Raw genomic sequence first — 13,370 nt, 5'->3', positions numbered from 1 at the left:
AATATTTCACTCAGAAAGACTAAAAGGAGCGCATGTTTCTGGGGACAAACTCACACATACAAATGCTCACTCAGCCGTCGCCTTTTAACTAAAACAAACCCACACAAACTCACACCCTCACTGACACAACAGCCTGCCATAAGAAAATATAAAAATTCATATTCTCTCCTACAGGCAGGCAGGGAGGTACACTCACCCACACAAACTCATAGACAGACCCCTTGGAGGGAGGAAGAAAGGAAGGACAGAGAGATAGATTAATGGATGGGTTGGAGGGAGGGAGAGAAGCAGAGGGGGGGGGAGATGCTCATAAAGGGAGACCGATAGACGGAGGCCAGAGGGGTGCATAGATGAATGGAAAGAGAGGAGAGATAGATAGATAGATAAATACCCATGCAAGTGGGGTGGTGTATTCAGATAGACAGAAATTGATTTGGAAACCAGTACAAATAAACATGGACTCAGCTCCAGATGGAGGGAGACATAGACGCATACAGCAACCATAGGTAGAATGACAAGCAAGCCCTGATCACATAGTTTGCTAACAGTACAAGCAACCTCAGTGTATGGAGGACTATCACCACTTTCCTTGCTTCTGATTTCTGCACATTCATTAGCAATCTGTGCACCGACTGTTCATGTGTACATCTTGTGTCCGTGCAAAGCTCTCTATATGCCTCCTGAGATCCTGGTTTTCTCAGTCATGTGGAGAGAGCATATGTGTGCAAATCCATACACTCAGAAGTTCTGTGTATATAATACTGAATAACACATGAGGCTTGGGATCAGGGACAGAATCTAACAAAGTGCTCCACCCAAAAAAGTTTGGTTACCATGGCAGATGTCTATCCTAAAACACAGAGTTATCATATGAGTTATCTGGAGCATGTGGAAAGCATAGGACACTGTCCCGTCAATGGTCAAAAAGGACAACTGGACACAAAACCTCTGAGATTACAGGACAGGGCTGCTAGATTTGAAGAATATGATTTCTAGGCCAGTAGTTCTCAACCTCTGATTCTCCAGGTATTTTGGACATTATCTCCCAATAGCCCCAGCCAGCATGGGAGTGTGAGAGCTGAAATCCTAAACATATGAAAGGTTAAAGTTGAGAACCCCTTCTGTAGATAACATTCAACTCTCAATCTTTATTATTATATATACAAAGAGGAAAAAGATGTGGTTGGTTCAGAGGGAGGGTTGGCAAAAATGAATTTGATTGCTAAAAGATCCACCTTTTGGGAATGAAAGATTCAAATTTCTTGTTTCTCTAACCAGAAGCCAAGAGATAATCTGTTCCACAATACATAGTTATAGCCATTTGATTACACTTTAACTGCCATGGCTAAATCTCATGCAGTCTAGGGAATTGTAGCTTTGTTGGGCATTTAGATGTCTGTGTCAGAGAGCTCTAGTGCTTCCCAAAATTACATATGACAGGTTTCTGCAGGATGCAGCCATGATCATTAAAATTGTATCAAAATGCTATAATTCTGTTGTATGAAAACGACAAGAAAGGGCTCTGTGAGTCCAAAAATTATGCAGGGCATACATCTTCCCACTAGACTGTACTCTGCCAGCATCCCGAGTACCTTCAGTTGCAATAAAAGCAAGCTAAACAATTAAACAATGCACCCAGCTTGTCGTCTTCAAAAAGAAATGATAAGCTGATACATGATGGGTGATGCCTGATGAAAACCTCCATTCAGACGAACAGTTCAGTGATGAGGCAATAGGGCTGCACTTAGCTTGCCCTATGGTGAGCAGAAACAACATAAATTATGCATACTTAACCGTATCTGCCTCATGCGCATGACTTAATGTGAGTCACAGCATCAAGTGTTAATGGTGTCTTTATTGGGTTAACTGGTGAAGAGGAATATTGGGGTTCCTTAATACCAAAGCCATGCATAAATTCCCTGGGTAGAAAATATCAACATGGACCTATACTGAGTTGTTTGTGGTGGACGGAGGGTGCAGACAGGTAATCTAGGAAGATGGATGGGACTAAACATGCAGGCAAATTGCAAATGTGACTCAAAGGGGAGAGGGGAAGAAAATGGATAACATGGATTGATTGGGTCCTTTTCTTCCTTCTGTGCAACACCTGGCCTTTCCTTTCCTCTTTCTTCTTTTCTTTTCTCAAAGCATCCCTTGGGACTCTTGAATTTGATATTCTTTACGACCCTGAAAGCTGCACCCTGGACTGCACCATTCTACGGGCCAAGGTAACTATGACTGTTTCCATCCCCTTCTAGCATCCCAAACATAAGCAGCTTCAGGCTGCCCCAGCAGCAGCATCCGCACCCTTTCTGCATTGAATGTTTCATTTTCACAATAAAGGGACATGATTTAATAAACAAGGCCACACAGGGATGGAAAATCTCATTATGGAAACAGCACTGCTCAGTCTCAATCTGTTTCTCGCCCTGCCAACCCCACATTCAATCGGGGGGGGGGGGTCCTCCAAAGAAGGCAATCAGGCTCATTTGAAGATGTCCCCCTGCCCAGTTCATGCAACCTCCATGCCCTCCACCTTCACTTGGCTATGTTTCTGCAACCCATACCCTCACCTACATGCCAACAAACACAAACCCCCTTCTTCCCTCCCAGCTGGTTGGCTTGCAGCATCTTCAAGCACCTCGGTGACGCGCCAGGCAACCGGGTATCCGCAGGCATCTGAGGTTGCCATGGCAACAGAGGAGGGTGGGGAGGGAGGGAAACAATGCGGCAGTTCAGGGGGAAATCATGCCAGGACCCTACCTGAACCACTGTGACCCAAAGCTCCTGCTAACCCGGGGCATCACTGGGGGATGTCATCTGCTGGACTGCAGCAGATGATACACAATAAGGGAGAGGAGCTTATCACATGGGACAATCCCGTGCAGAAACTGAATTTAAACTGGAAAAAACCTGCAAAAGCGGGTAGATTTTCAGACAATGTCAGGGGTTAACCTGAACAGAAAACCCACAAAAGCAGGTTGATTTTCACACAACGTAAGGTTTAATGAGCAATAACACAACATTAACCTGAACGGAAAATAGACAAAAACCCACTCCTTTTTACTTTCAGAAAATCCCGAAAGCAAAAAGGAACAGGCTTTGTCGAGTTTCTGTTTGGGTTAATGGCGTATTATTGCTTATTAACTCTGACATGTCTGAAAATCAACCCATTTTTGCGGGTTTGTTCTGAATTTTTAAATCCCGTTTCTGCATGGGATGCGTCCCATGTGATAAACTCCAGAGTAACACCTCTGCTCCCCAAACATCTGCCTTTGAGCAGAAACAGGCAGTAGTGCTCACCTGCAGGCCTTTAAAAGTATTCTTTTACATTTTTCTTTAATAACATCACATCTCACCAAATTTCCACCTCAGTCACATGAAACTAGATACATGGATATGATATTGTGAGAGCCAGCATGGCATAGTGATTTGAGCGCTGGACTAGAATTCTGCAGAACAAGGTTCTTAGCCTCAGAGGATGGCAAAGGCAAACCCCCACTGAAGAAATCTTACCAAGAAACCCCCGTGATTAGAGTCACCATAAGTCAGAAATGACTTGAAGGCACACAATGATATTGTAAATTAAAGGTGTAATTTTTAGGTTTGCTAGTTGTTTATGTCACAACTATTACCATTACATTCAGGGACATATGAGAATTACGATTGGTGATGCCAAACCTATTAATGCCACTGCTGCTAACAGACCTGGTCACTTCAAGCTCTCTTTCTCTCACACAAGGGACCTGGCCATGAGTCCTAAATATCTGATTATTCACCTCTTGTTCTCTGCTTTTCTAGCCATGGGGCTTGCTCAGCTGTGTTGGATTACAACTCCCAGAACCCCTAACCAGCTGAGAGTTGTAGTTCCAGCACTTCTGGAGGGCACCAGCATGTGGAAATCTGGTTTGTGGTGTGTTTACATAAGTGTTTTTCTTCTCTCTTTTCTTCTTCTTCTTCTTAAATAACTGGAAATGCCATTGGCTGTTCTTCAATTAAGCCAGTTTAGCTGGATGTTCCAGCAAGGTTTCTGAACAGCATTAAAAAGAATAGCACGGACAGTTCCAAGAATCAAAATAATTTGTTTTAGCCACAAGTGCCATAAGGCTGTATTCCCATCAACAAAGGCCAGTGGGCTCGCCTGAGACAATTATTCATCTGTCCAAATATTGTCTTGGGTATATATTCCTCACATATTTAGCAAAATGTTTCAGACCACCCCCATTGCTTCCTCTAAACTGGCTCATAATCTATCTCTCAGTTCTGGATTGTTCTTCCCAGATATCAGATCACCTTTGAAGAGAACCTGGAAATTTACACATGTGCAGAATATTGTGGGCAGGTTCACTGGCTTCCCATTTATGACTAGGCTTGATTCAGAGTTTTGGTAAAATCACACCTACCTCCTTTTAAAAGAATATGCTCTTGGGTTGCTGTTGAACAACTGTGTTATTTCCCTCCTCACCTCCCAACCAGGGTGACCAGATGTTATAACCACAAAGGAGGACAAGGCACCGCAAAATGTAGGACATGCAAGGAAAATGTAGGGTGTTACAAAATAAAAGCTTGAAACATTAATATAAATGTTAATTCATACTTTCTAGACATGCTCAAAATGGAGGACAATTTGAAAGTCCTCGTGGACAGAAGTTTGAACTGTAGGGCATGTCCTAGAAAAGGAGAGTGCCTGGTTACCCTGCTCCTGACACCTAGCAGCTCTCTGGGCTGTGACATATACATTGTGGAATTACTTCCCCAAAGAAGCTTGCAACCCCTCACATTTTAAGCAGATTTGGAGACGAGCAGACCAGGCAGTGGTGGACCTAGTATATTTGACACCCAACGTGGATCATTTTTAGTTTTAAAAAAACCAGCCCTTTGGGGGGATCTGATAGAGCTGCTGGATGAGCAGCAAAGGCAGGCAACTCTCTTTACCACCCAGCCAACCAGTGGCATCTAGGGAGCTGGTGCGGAGGATGCAGACCACACCAGGTGACACCCTAAGAGGGGTGACACCTCTGCTCCTCAGACATCTTCCTCTTGGCAGAAACAGGCTGTGGCATCTGCCTGTGTCTTGTTAAATTGCTGAAGAGATGACATGGTTGGGGGGAGCCTCACTGGGAAGAGAAAGGAGAGGTCACGGGTTTTTTTTGGGGGGGGGGGGTAAATTAATATTTCAGATTTCAAAAATTAATTTTTAATTTTAAAAAAGTATTTAAAAACATCACATTTTACCAAATGTTCACTTTATGAAACTATGTATATATAAATGCATTTAGGCTGTGTGTGTGCTATTGTAATTTAAAAGGGCAGTTTTAATTGTGCCAGTTGTTTATGTCACAACTATGACCGTTACATTCAGTGATATAGAGGAATGATGATTTATGAGTAACATTAGTACAAAAAACATTCCTAAGGATTCTGTATGGTTTGGTATGGGGAGAGGTTGGGGGGGGGGGGTGACACCATGACACCTCCCCTCCATTGACCATTGATAGCATCAACCCTAGTGACACTACTGCAGCCAGCAGATCCGGAAAACAGGCCAGTTCCACCAGTGACCACTGGTGGATTGCTCCTGCTGCCTTGCAGCCTTTCTGGGTCCAGTGGAGCTCCTGACTGGACAGAAAAAAGAGGAGACTTGCTTTCCTGCCCAACTAGCACCGCTGCCAGACCTAAAAGACATTCCCTTCTCACCAGCGCTTCAAGTGACACCCCCTCTGAGGTGTCACCCAGTGCAGTCCGTACCTCCCGCAACCCCCTAGTGATGCCCCTGAGACCAGGGTGGAGAAATCCTGTCCCATGGATAGGAGAGTCCTTTTTAATCCTCATCACTGGCTAGGCTGGCTGGGGCTGATGGGAAGTGGAGTACAACAACATTTGGATGGCAACATGCTCCCCATCCCCGCTCTTATTTATATGGCTTTTGTTCCTATACTTGGATTCCCCCCCCCCAATGCTTTCCTCCCTGTTGTTGTTGGTTGTGTTTTAATTCTTTTGTTATGAGGTTTACTGCCTGATTTTTATCTGTGAAATATCGAAGGGCATGTGGCGTGCTCATAATCATCAAGTCATGAGGATTTACACACACTTATTAAGATACGAACATTTATACACAACTGCCACACTGATTCTTTGTTCAAAACACTTTTTTTTTTTTTGTAATGTGTGCAACAGCTGTCAGATAGATCAGGAGTAGGCAAAGTACAGTCATCAAGTTGCTCCGGGAGTGGGATTCCCATTAGCCCTCACTAGTAGAGGTTGAGTATCCCTTATCCAAAATGCTTTGGACCAGAAATGTTCCATATTTCAGTCTTTGGAATACTCATATGTGCATTTAAGTGCACAATGACATATCTCAGCGATAGGAGCCAAGTTAAAACACAAAATTCATTTGTTTTGTATATACCTTATACACATAGCCTGAGGATAATACAATATTTTTAATAATTTTGTGTATGAAACAAAGTTTGTGTACACTGAACCTTCAGAAAGCAAAGGTGTCACTGTCTCAGCCACCGATGAAAAAAAGTTTTGGTTTCGGGAGTATTATGGATTTCAGAATTCCAGATAACTTGTAGTGTCAATGGTGAGGAATGCTCAAAGTTAAAATACAACAGTGTCCAGAGAACTGCAATTTATCCACACTCGGAAACAAAAATAGGGAGCATATGCCAGGATATGTATGGAATATTATTTTAAAGTGCTTAAAGATCGATAGTTAAATTAAAGGAGGACTGACTGACCTCTGTCTTTCTTTTCCTAGGGACTGAAGCCAATGGATTTTAATGGCCTGGCCGACCCTTATGTCAAACTGCATCTTCTGCCTGGGGCATGCAAGGTAACCACAGTTTTGGATTTGCTTTCTGCTTTTCACTTCTCAGTTCCTGGGCTTAGCACAACCCAATAAAGACATATAGGGAGGACCGCTGGGGCATCCATATGAAATCTAGACATGCAACTAAATAGGATTAATCAATTCTAGTCCACATCCAGCATAGTGTTTTGAGTTTTGGATTACGACTCTAGCAACTAGGGTTTGATTCCCTGCTCAGCCATGAAATCCCACCAGCTGACCTTGGGCAAGTCACAGTCCCTCAGCCTCAGAGGCAAACCTCCTCTGAACAAATCTTGCCAAGAAAACACCATGATAGGGTCGTCTTAGACTTTCCATAAGTCAGAAACGACTTGAAGGCACACAGGGCAGCATTTCTCAGACCAAGGAGAGGAGTCAGGCAGAGTGTCAGAACCAGAATAAAGTTTCAAAGTGGGTCCAGAAAGGTCCAAACCTACTTCTGGTAGTAGCAGGTATTAAAGAGTGCTGAAAGAGAAATGATGACATATTTCCCGTCAATGGTCCCGTCCTAAAAATATTTCTTCTGAAGCAATTAATATTGATTTGGATGGCATGCATTTCTTAGTAAGCACACTTAGCAATGCTTAATATACGTTGATGGATCATATTAAAGAGAAGCACTCCAGAATATGTGAGCGGTGCTTTTTCTTCCAGTAATCACAGGGGCTGGCAACTGTGCGGGATGCGAGAGCTGCTTAGGCTGGCGTGTTTGTGTATGTGGGTGTTTGTTCCCACTCGCTTTGCACTGATACTGCCTACTGGAGCGGCATCCTGTGCAAGAATAGCAGTTCTGCCAGTCCCTTGCTGGTAATGAAAGACGACGTTAACAAGTAACGATTCAGCATTCCCTAAACTATTGGTTGTTGTAATTTCTTTACTATTGTTGTTAAAGTGAAATTATTGACCCATTTTTGAGGTCAATTTTTGACTAAAATTTCTAGATTTATACATAAGTACTTCAGGTGGCTCCTACAGCTTCCAGAATCTCCCAGTCACACCAGCTATGGGATTCTGGAAATTATGGTGCAAAACAGGAGCATCTGCAAGGTATGTATTATTTCCTGATACATATCTGATACATCATTTCCTGATATATTCCTGATGCATCATTTCCTGATACATTTCCTGATACATGGGAAATGAATGTAGGCTGTAAGGCCATACTTTGCCTGTACCAAGACATTCTGCTCTTCCATCCCAGTTCCTCCTTCACCCTATTAAACTCTTTCCCTGTAGGCAAACAAACTGAAAACACGAACCCAGCACAACACTCTCAACCCTGTGTGGAACGAATCCTTAACCTACAATGGAATAACAGCTGAGGATATGGCCCGGAAGACTCTGCGGTGAGATGTGACACCCCCCCCTCACCTAACTTAAAATCCCAGCCTGGGCAGCCGCTTTACTCACCCCCTTGATCCCTTTGCCAAGACACCCTTCCACCCTTTCTTTCTCTTTCTGCCTTCCAGAATATCTGTCTGTGATGAGGATAAACTGACCCATAATGAATTCATTGGAGAGACCCGGGTGCCCCTGAGACGCCTTCGGCCCGGCCAGAAAAGACATTTCAACCTGTGCTTGGAAAGGCAACAACCGGTGAGAGTGGAGCATAAGGAGTTTGTGTACCCCAAAGTGAGTCTTTTTTATTAATTAGCAAGGATCAGACATTCAGCCTTTCTCAACCTTTTTACCCTGGAGAAACCCTTGAAATAACATTCAGGTCTCAAGGAATCGCTGCATAAAAATTATTATATTTACAGTTCAAATAAATGTTTTTCAATTACAATCTCTCATGAAACAGTAGGGTTCCAGGGAACCCTGGTTGAGAAACCCTGCTCTAGCCATTCATCTGCTCAATCACCTTGGACTTCTATCCCATTCCTTCTAATACGTCACAGACCCTCTTTTCCCCTCGGCCAAACTAGTCTTCTGCTTTCTTCATTGTGCTGATTGTCAGCATTCACACAACTAGTTCTACCTCTTCCAGTGTTAGAATAGTTGTGATCATTCCATGGCATAACAGCTCAGCTGAGGGCAAGGAGAACAGAGATTTAGCAGTCCACAATCTAGTTTTTGTTGACAGTTATTCTGTGCCACTCCATTTCAGTTTGATAGAATGTGTGAAGGATGCACAGCCAAATTTCCAAAAAACAGGGGAAGATAGAGGAGATAAGACAGGATCCCAATATTCAGGGGACAGAGTTCCAAAAACCCAGAGAAATAAAACATTGGTATATATCAATATGCACAGTTTATACCACTGTTTCTGAAGCTATCTGATCTACGGGACCAGCAATTTCCTTTCCCTGCAATGTACCAGGGACTGTTTCCAAATTTGTACCTGTAAATTTCTATAAACCCTCCAGTAACTAGCTGTTGATGGTTTGTGGGCTGGCACCAGTTCATAGACTTTTGAGTACCAATAGGCATAGTTTATACCAGTGCTTCTGAAGCTATCTTCATAAGCACTTCAAAGTGCTACTCAAAAGATGGACTTTTAAGTAGCAGTTTCTTACACAACTCATATCATCTACATTTTCTTGGTGGAAATTAATAAAAACTACCCTGATTTTTCTCCCCAAAATTGAGCTTTGGCTCTACTGTTACTGCCTGCCCTTCACCCCATTTGTATTCTACTGCTGCTTCCTTCTTGGTGGCTCACACATTCCCTGAATTCAACTGTGCTTGTGTTTGTGCTGGAAAATGTAGAGAAATAAGATGTTGCTTTTTTTTCCACAGCTGGCCTCTCCTTCTTCCATGACGGCTGCTCTGCGCGGAATCTCCTGCTATCTGAGAGAGGTGAGAGGCGTCCCTCCCTCCTCTTTCCTTCTCACTAAATAGAGGTCAAGGAACAGTTAAACCACAGATGGGGAAAATCTTTTTTTAAATGGATGGTTGAATTCCCTTGACCGTAATTTGTTTTGGGCTGCAAATTTGTTTTGGACAGGACCAAAAGCAAAAGTGGTGATGCCATCCTTTCTGTCTTGTTTCCACACTACAGTGATAGCACTATGATTCCATTAAGTTGTCATTGTTATGGTTGCATCCAATGGTATCTTGAGTTTTGTATTTTGTTGTGGCACTAGAGCTCTCTGGCTGAGAATTCTAAGTGTGTCTCACTAGACTGCAAATCCCAAGATTCAATAGGATGGAGGTATGACAGTTAAAGTGTACTATAATTGTCTGGTGTGGAAAGCGCTCGTTTCCCCACCACCACAAACTGCCAGCACTCAACTCATTTCTTGTAAATGTCAGAGTGAAAACTGGAGAGGGATCCTATGCCTTTAATTGTTGCATAGAAGAGGGATTTCAGCAGGTGTCCTTGTAGTTTATCAAGCTTCAGTGAGGCCTCTTGCACAACTGTCCCTTCCTGGCCCATCATCCCACCCAAAATTGGGCAATCTGATCTGCTTTTGTGTGGTCCTCAGCCTAATTTAATACTGAAGTAGAAAGACAGAAGGAAGGAGATGGCTAATCAAGTGAGGAAAATCAAAATATGTGGAATTGTTGAACGAGATGGTTTGGTGAAAATCCTTTACAAGTAGGGTTGCCAGAAAGAAAACTGGAGAAGGCTCCTAGATCTTTAAGGGCTGTGCAGAACAGGGTGGTTTCAGACATAGCTTACTACCCTAATTGCATGATATGCAGCATCTACTAAAACTTCCCATTCTACACAGGCATTCAAGGTACAGAAGAATTCGTAGCGTATAAAGAATTTGCACTCTCTCTCACCATCCCATTCAATACTTTCATCCATTTTGACATTCCCCACCTGATTAGCCATTTCCTTTCCTCTGTCTCTCCCCCTCGCTTTTAAATTAGGCTGAGAACCACACAAAAGTAGGCCAGATTGCCTAGTCCTGGATGAGAAGATAGGCCAGTGGGATGTCAGTAAGGTGCAGCTGTGAAAGAAGCTTCACTGAAGCCTGACAGGCTACAAGGTCCCTGGCTGGGATAAAGAGGGCTAATTTGACTCATCAAGCCTGAAGGCTGAGTGAGAAGCCTTCAGATTGTTTCATGTGGGCTGTCAAAATTTCCAAAGCTTAGCTTCAGCAGTTACTTCGCAAAGGTTTTGAAAGGTTGGAAGATATTTCTGAACTTTGAAAGTTTTGGATCAAAGTGGTATATACAGTTGGCTCTCCATACCCAGGGATTTTTTGTGCATGGATTCAAGCATCCACGATTTGAAAATATTCAAAAAATGCATAAATTCCAAAAAGCAAACCTTGATTTTGTCATATATATAAGGCTCACCATTCTACCAACCATTGTATTTAATGGGACTTGAACATCCACATATTTTGGGCTCCATGAGGGTCCTGGAACCAAACCAAAATTGATACTAAGGACCCACTGTAAATGTTGTAAATAATAATTATTTCATGCAGAAATACTTAACATTCTTTCCTTTTGTCCACTAAACAGCTAGAGCCGCCAGCTGGCTGGGCCCTGGAGGAAAGGGGTCGCATCCTTCTGGCCCTTACATACATCTCTGAACGCCGTGGGCTTCTGGTGTCAATTCTCCGCTGTGCCCACTTAGCTGCCATGGACGTGTGTGGCTACTCAGACCCTTACGTCAAAGCGTAAGGAAATTTTACACAATAGGGGAAGGAGGTGGTGTTAATCCTTGGGTAGCATTAATCATTCTTAAGTATAGCAAGACACAAGGAATTAATGGCAGATGAAATGCTTGTCTTATTTCCAATCTCTTCAGTCAAGGAGGGGAACATGTGTCCTTGCAGATGTTGCTGGGCTGTACTTCCCATGAGCTGTGGTTAGCTTTGTGAAGGATGATAGGAACTGCATTTCAACAACATCCGGTGGGCCATACATTCCACACTTTTATCATGCAAATGAACTGAGTAATTTTTATCTTGGCCCCTTTTTATCTTACCTTCAAGCATTCAGAAAATAATATAAAACCTTTTAAAATTTATGAACACTGTTATGGTTTGTTCTTAATAACTCTGGAATTAAATTCTGTGAAGTTATCCCCTTTGGTGTAGTCACTTTGTATTATCTACAGGCCATGTCTAGATTTAATCATATTTGGAAATGACCCACTAAAATCAACTGCACTTTAGCCAGAACTTGTCACACTGATTTCAATGGGTTTCCTCTGGATCCAACAATATATACTTTCATTTTTTAGCATTTATTATAGAGTTAACATGATGTAGTGGTTTGAGTTTTGGATTAAGGCTTTGGGAAACCAGACTTATAATCCCCACTTGAAATATGGAAACCCACTGGATGCCTTTGGGCAAGTCATACTCTCACAGGTTCAGAAGAAGACTAAGATGAACTGTCTCTGAACAAATCCTGCCAAGAAAATGCTTTTGGGTCACCATAAGTAGGAAGTCGATTGAAGGCACACAACAACAAATATATTATTGAGCTTTCTGATGATGTTTCAATAGTTTTTTGTGGGTTTTTCAGACTATGTGGCCTTGTTCTGGAAGAGTTTCTTCCTGACGTTTCACCAGCATCTGTGGCTGGCATCTTCCACAGCCACAGATGCTGGAGAAACGTCACAGATGCTGGCGAAATGTCAGGAAGAAACTCTTCTAGAACATGGCCACATAGCCCGAAAAACCCACAAAAAACTATGGATGCTGGCCATGAAAGCCTTCAACTTCACGATGTTTCAATACTTGATGTAGAATGTTAAGGACTGTTAGCTGCCTAGAATATCTTTTGTGGGAAGGAAACAGGAAGGAAGATGATTGATAGTCTAAATCAGGGCTGGGTAACTTATGGCCCACCATTTGTCACTGAACTGCAACTCCCATCATCCTTTATTTTTGGCTATGCTGATTTGGATTGATGAGAATTATATAAAAACAAGAAGGCTAGAAGTAGGGAAATAAAGTCATTCTCCATATATTGTTTGCAGGTATCTGAAGCCAGATGAAGAGAAGAAGTCGAAGCATAAAACAACTGTGAAAAAGAAGACACTGAATCCAGAATATAATGAGGTGACTGAAGGAGAACAAGTGAAGTAACTGCATGTTTTGGGAGGCAAATCAGCTTGGGAGGTGGGAGAGATGAATGGGCAAGGGAACCAATATTCCTGGGTTCTAATTTTTTTTCCTACCCCATTATAGGATTTTTTCTACGAGATTGAGCAGTCAGATCTTGGTCAGAAATCCCTGGAGATAACAGTTTGGGATTACGACATTGGGAAATCTAATGATTTCATTGGTGAGAAGGGACAGGGGAGGCAGTTGCCAGATTACAAGTGATGGGTGGGGAACTGAGAGAGAGAGAGACTGGGCATATCTACACTACCAATTTAAAGCAATTTAAAAGGCATTCCCTCTTGCTCAGGGGGTTCCATACGCAATTAAGCCTCTACCACAGAATTCAGAGCAATCTCACCAAATTACAGCTATTTAAAGGACAACCATAGCTCTTAAACTGATATAAAATGGATAAGAGTGTAGGTATGCCCAGTATTTCTCAGGAAGAATGCCTGTTGAGATGTCACTGCCCTGCAGGAAGATGAGGGCAG

The 13,370-nt window shown here is 42.7% G+C and overlaps 1 protein-coding gene across 3 annotated transcripts in view; it reads left to right on the top strand.

The window, feature by feature from the left end:
* DOC2A (double C2 domain alpha) overlaps positions 1-13,370 on the top strand; it is a 53,458-nt gene that overhangs the window by 36,009 nt on the left and 4,079 nt on the right. For 2 of the 3 annotated variants that reach the window (XM_042471666.1, XM_042471667.1), the window contains exons 3-10: positions 2,149-2,228; positions 6,767-6,841; positions 8,093-8,202; positions 8,326-8,488; positions 9,596-9,655; positions 11,282-11,439; positions 12,753-12,834; positions 12,964-13,060. In XM_042471666.1, coding sequence (XP_042327600.1) covers positions 2,149-2,228; positions 6,767-6,841; positions 8,093-8,202; positions 8,326-8,488; positions 9,596-9,655; positions 11,282-11,439; positions 12,753-12,834; positions 12,964-13,060 — 825 coding nt within the window. The remainder of the gene's footprint in view (positions 1-2,148; positions 2,229-6,766; positions 6,842-8,092; positions 8,203-8,325; positions 8,489-9,595; positions 9,656-11,281; positions 11,440-12,752; positions 12,835-12,963; positions 13,061-13,370) is intronic. The other variant, XM_042471668.1, reaches the window with a different exon arrangement.

Source organism: Sceloporus undulatus, chromosome 6, assembly GCF_019175285.1.
Source record: "Sceloporus undulatus isolate JIND9_A2432 ecotype Alabama chromosome 6, SceUnd_v1.1, whole genome shotgun sequence".
NCBI lineage: Eukaryota > Metazoa > Chordata > Lepidosauria > Squamata > Phrynosomatidae > Sceloporus > Sceloporus undulatus.
The sequence above is the reverse complement of the archived record's forward strand: the minus strand, read 5'-3'. Positions and strand labels throughout refer to the sequence as shown.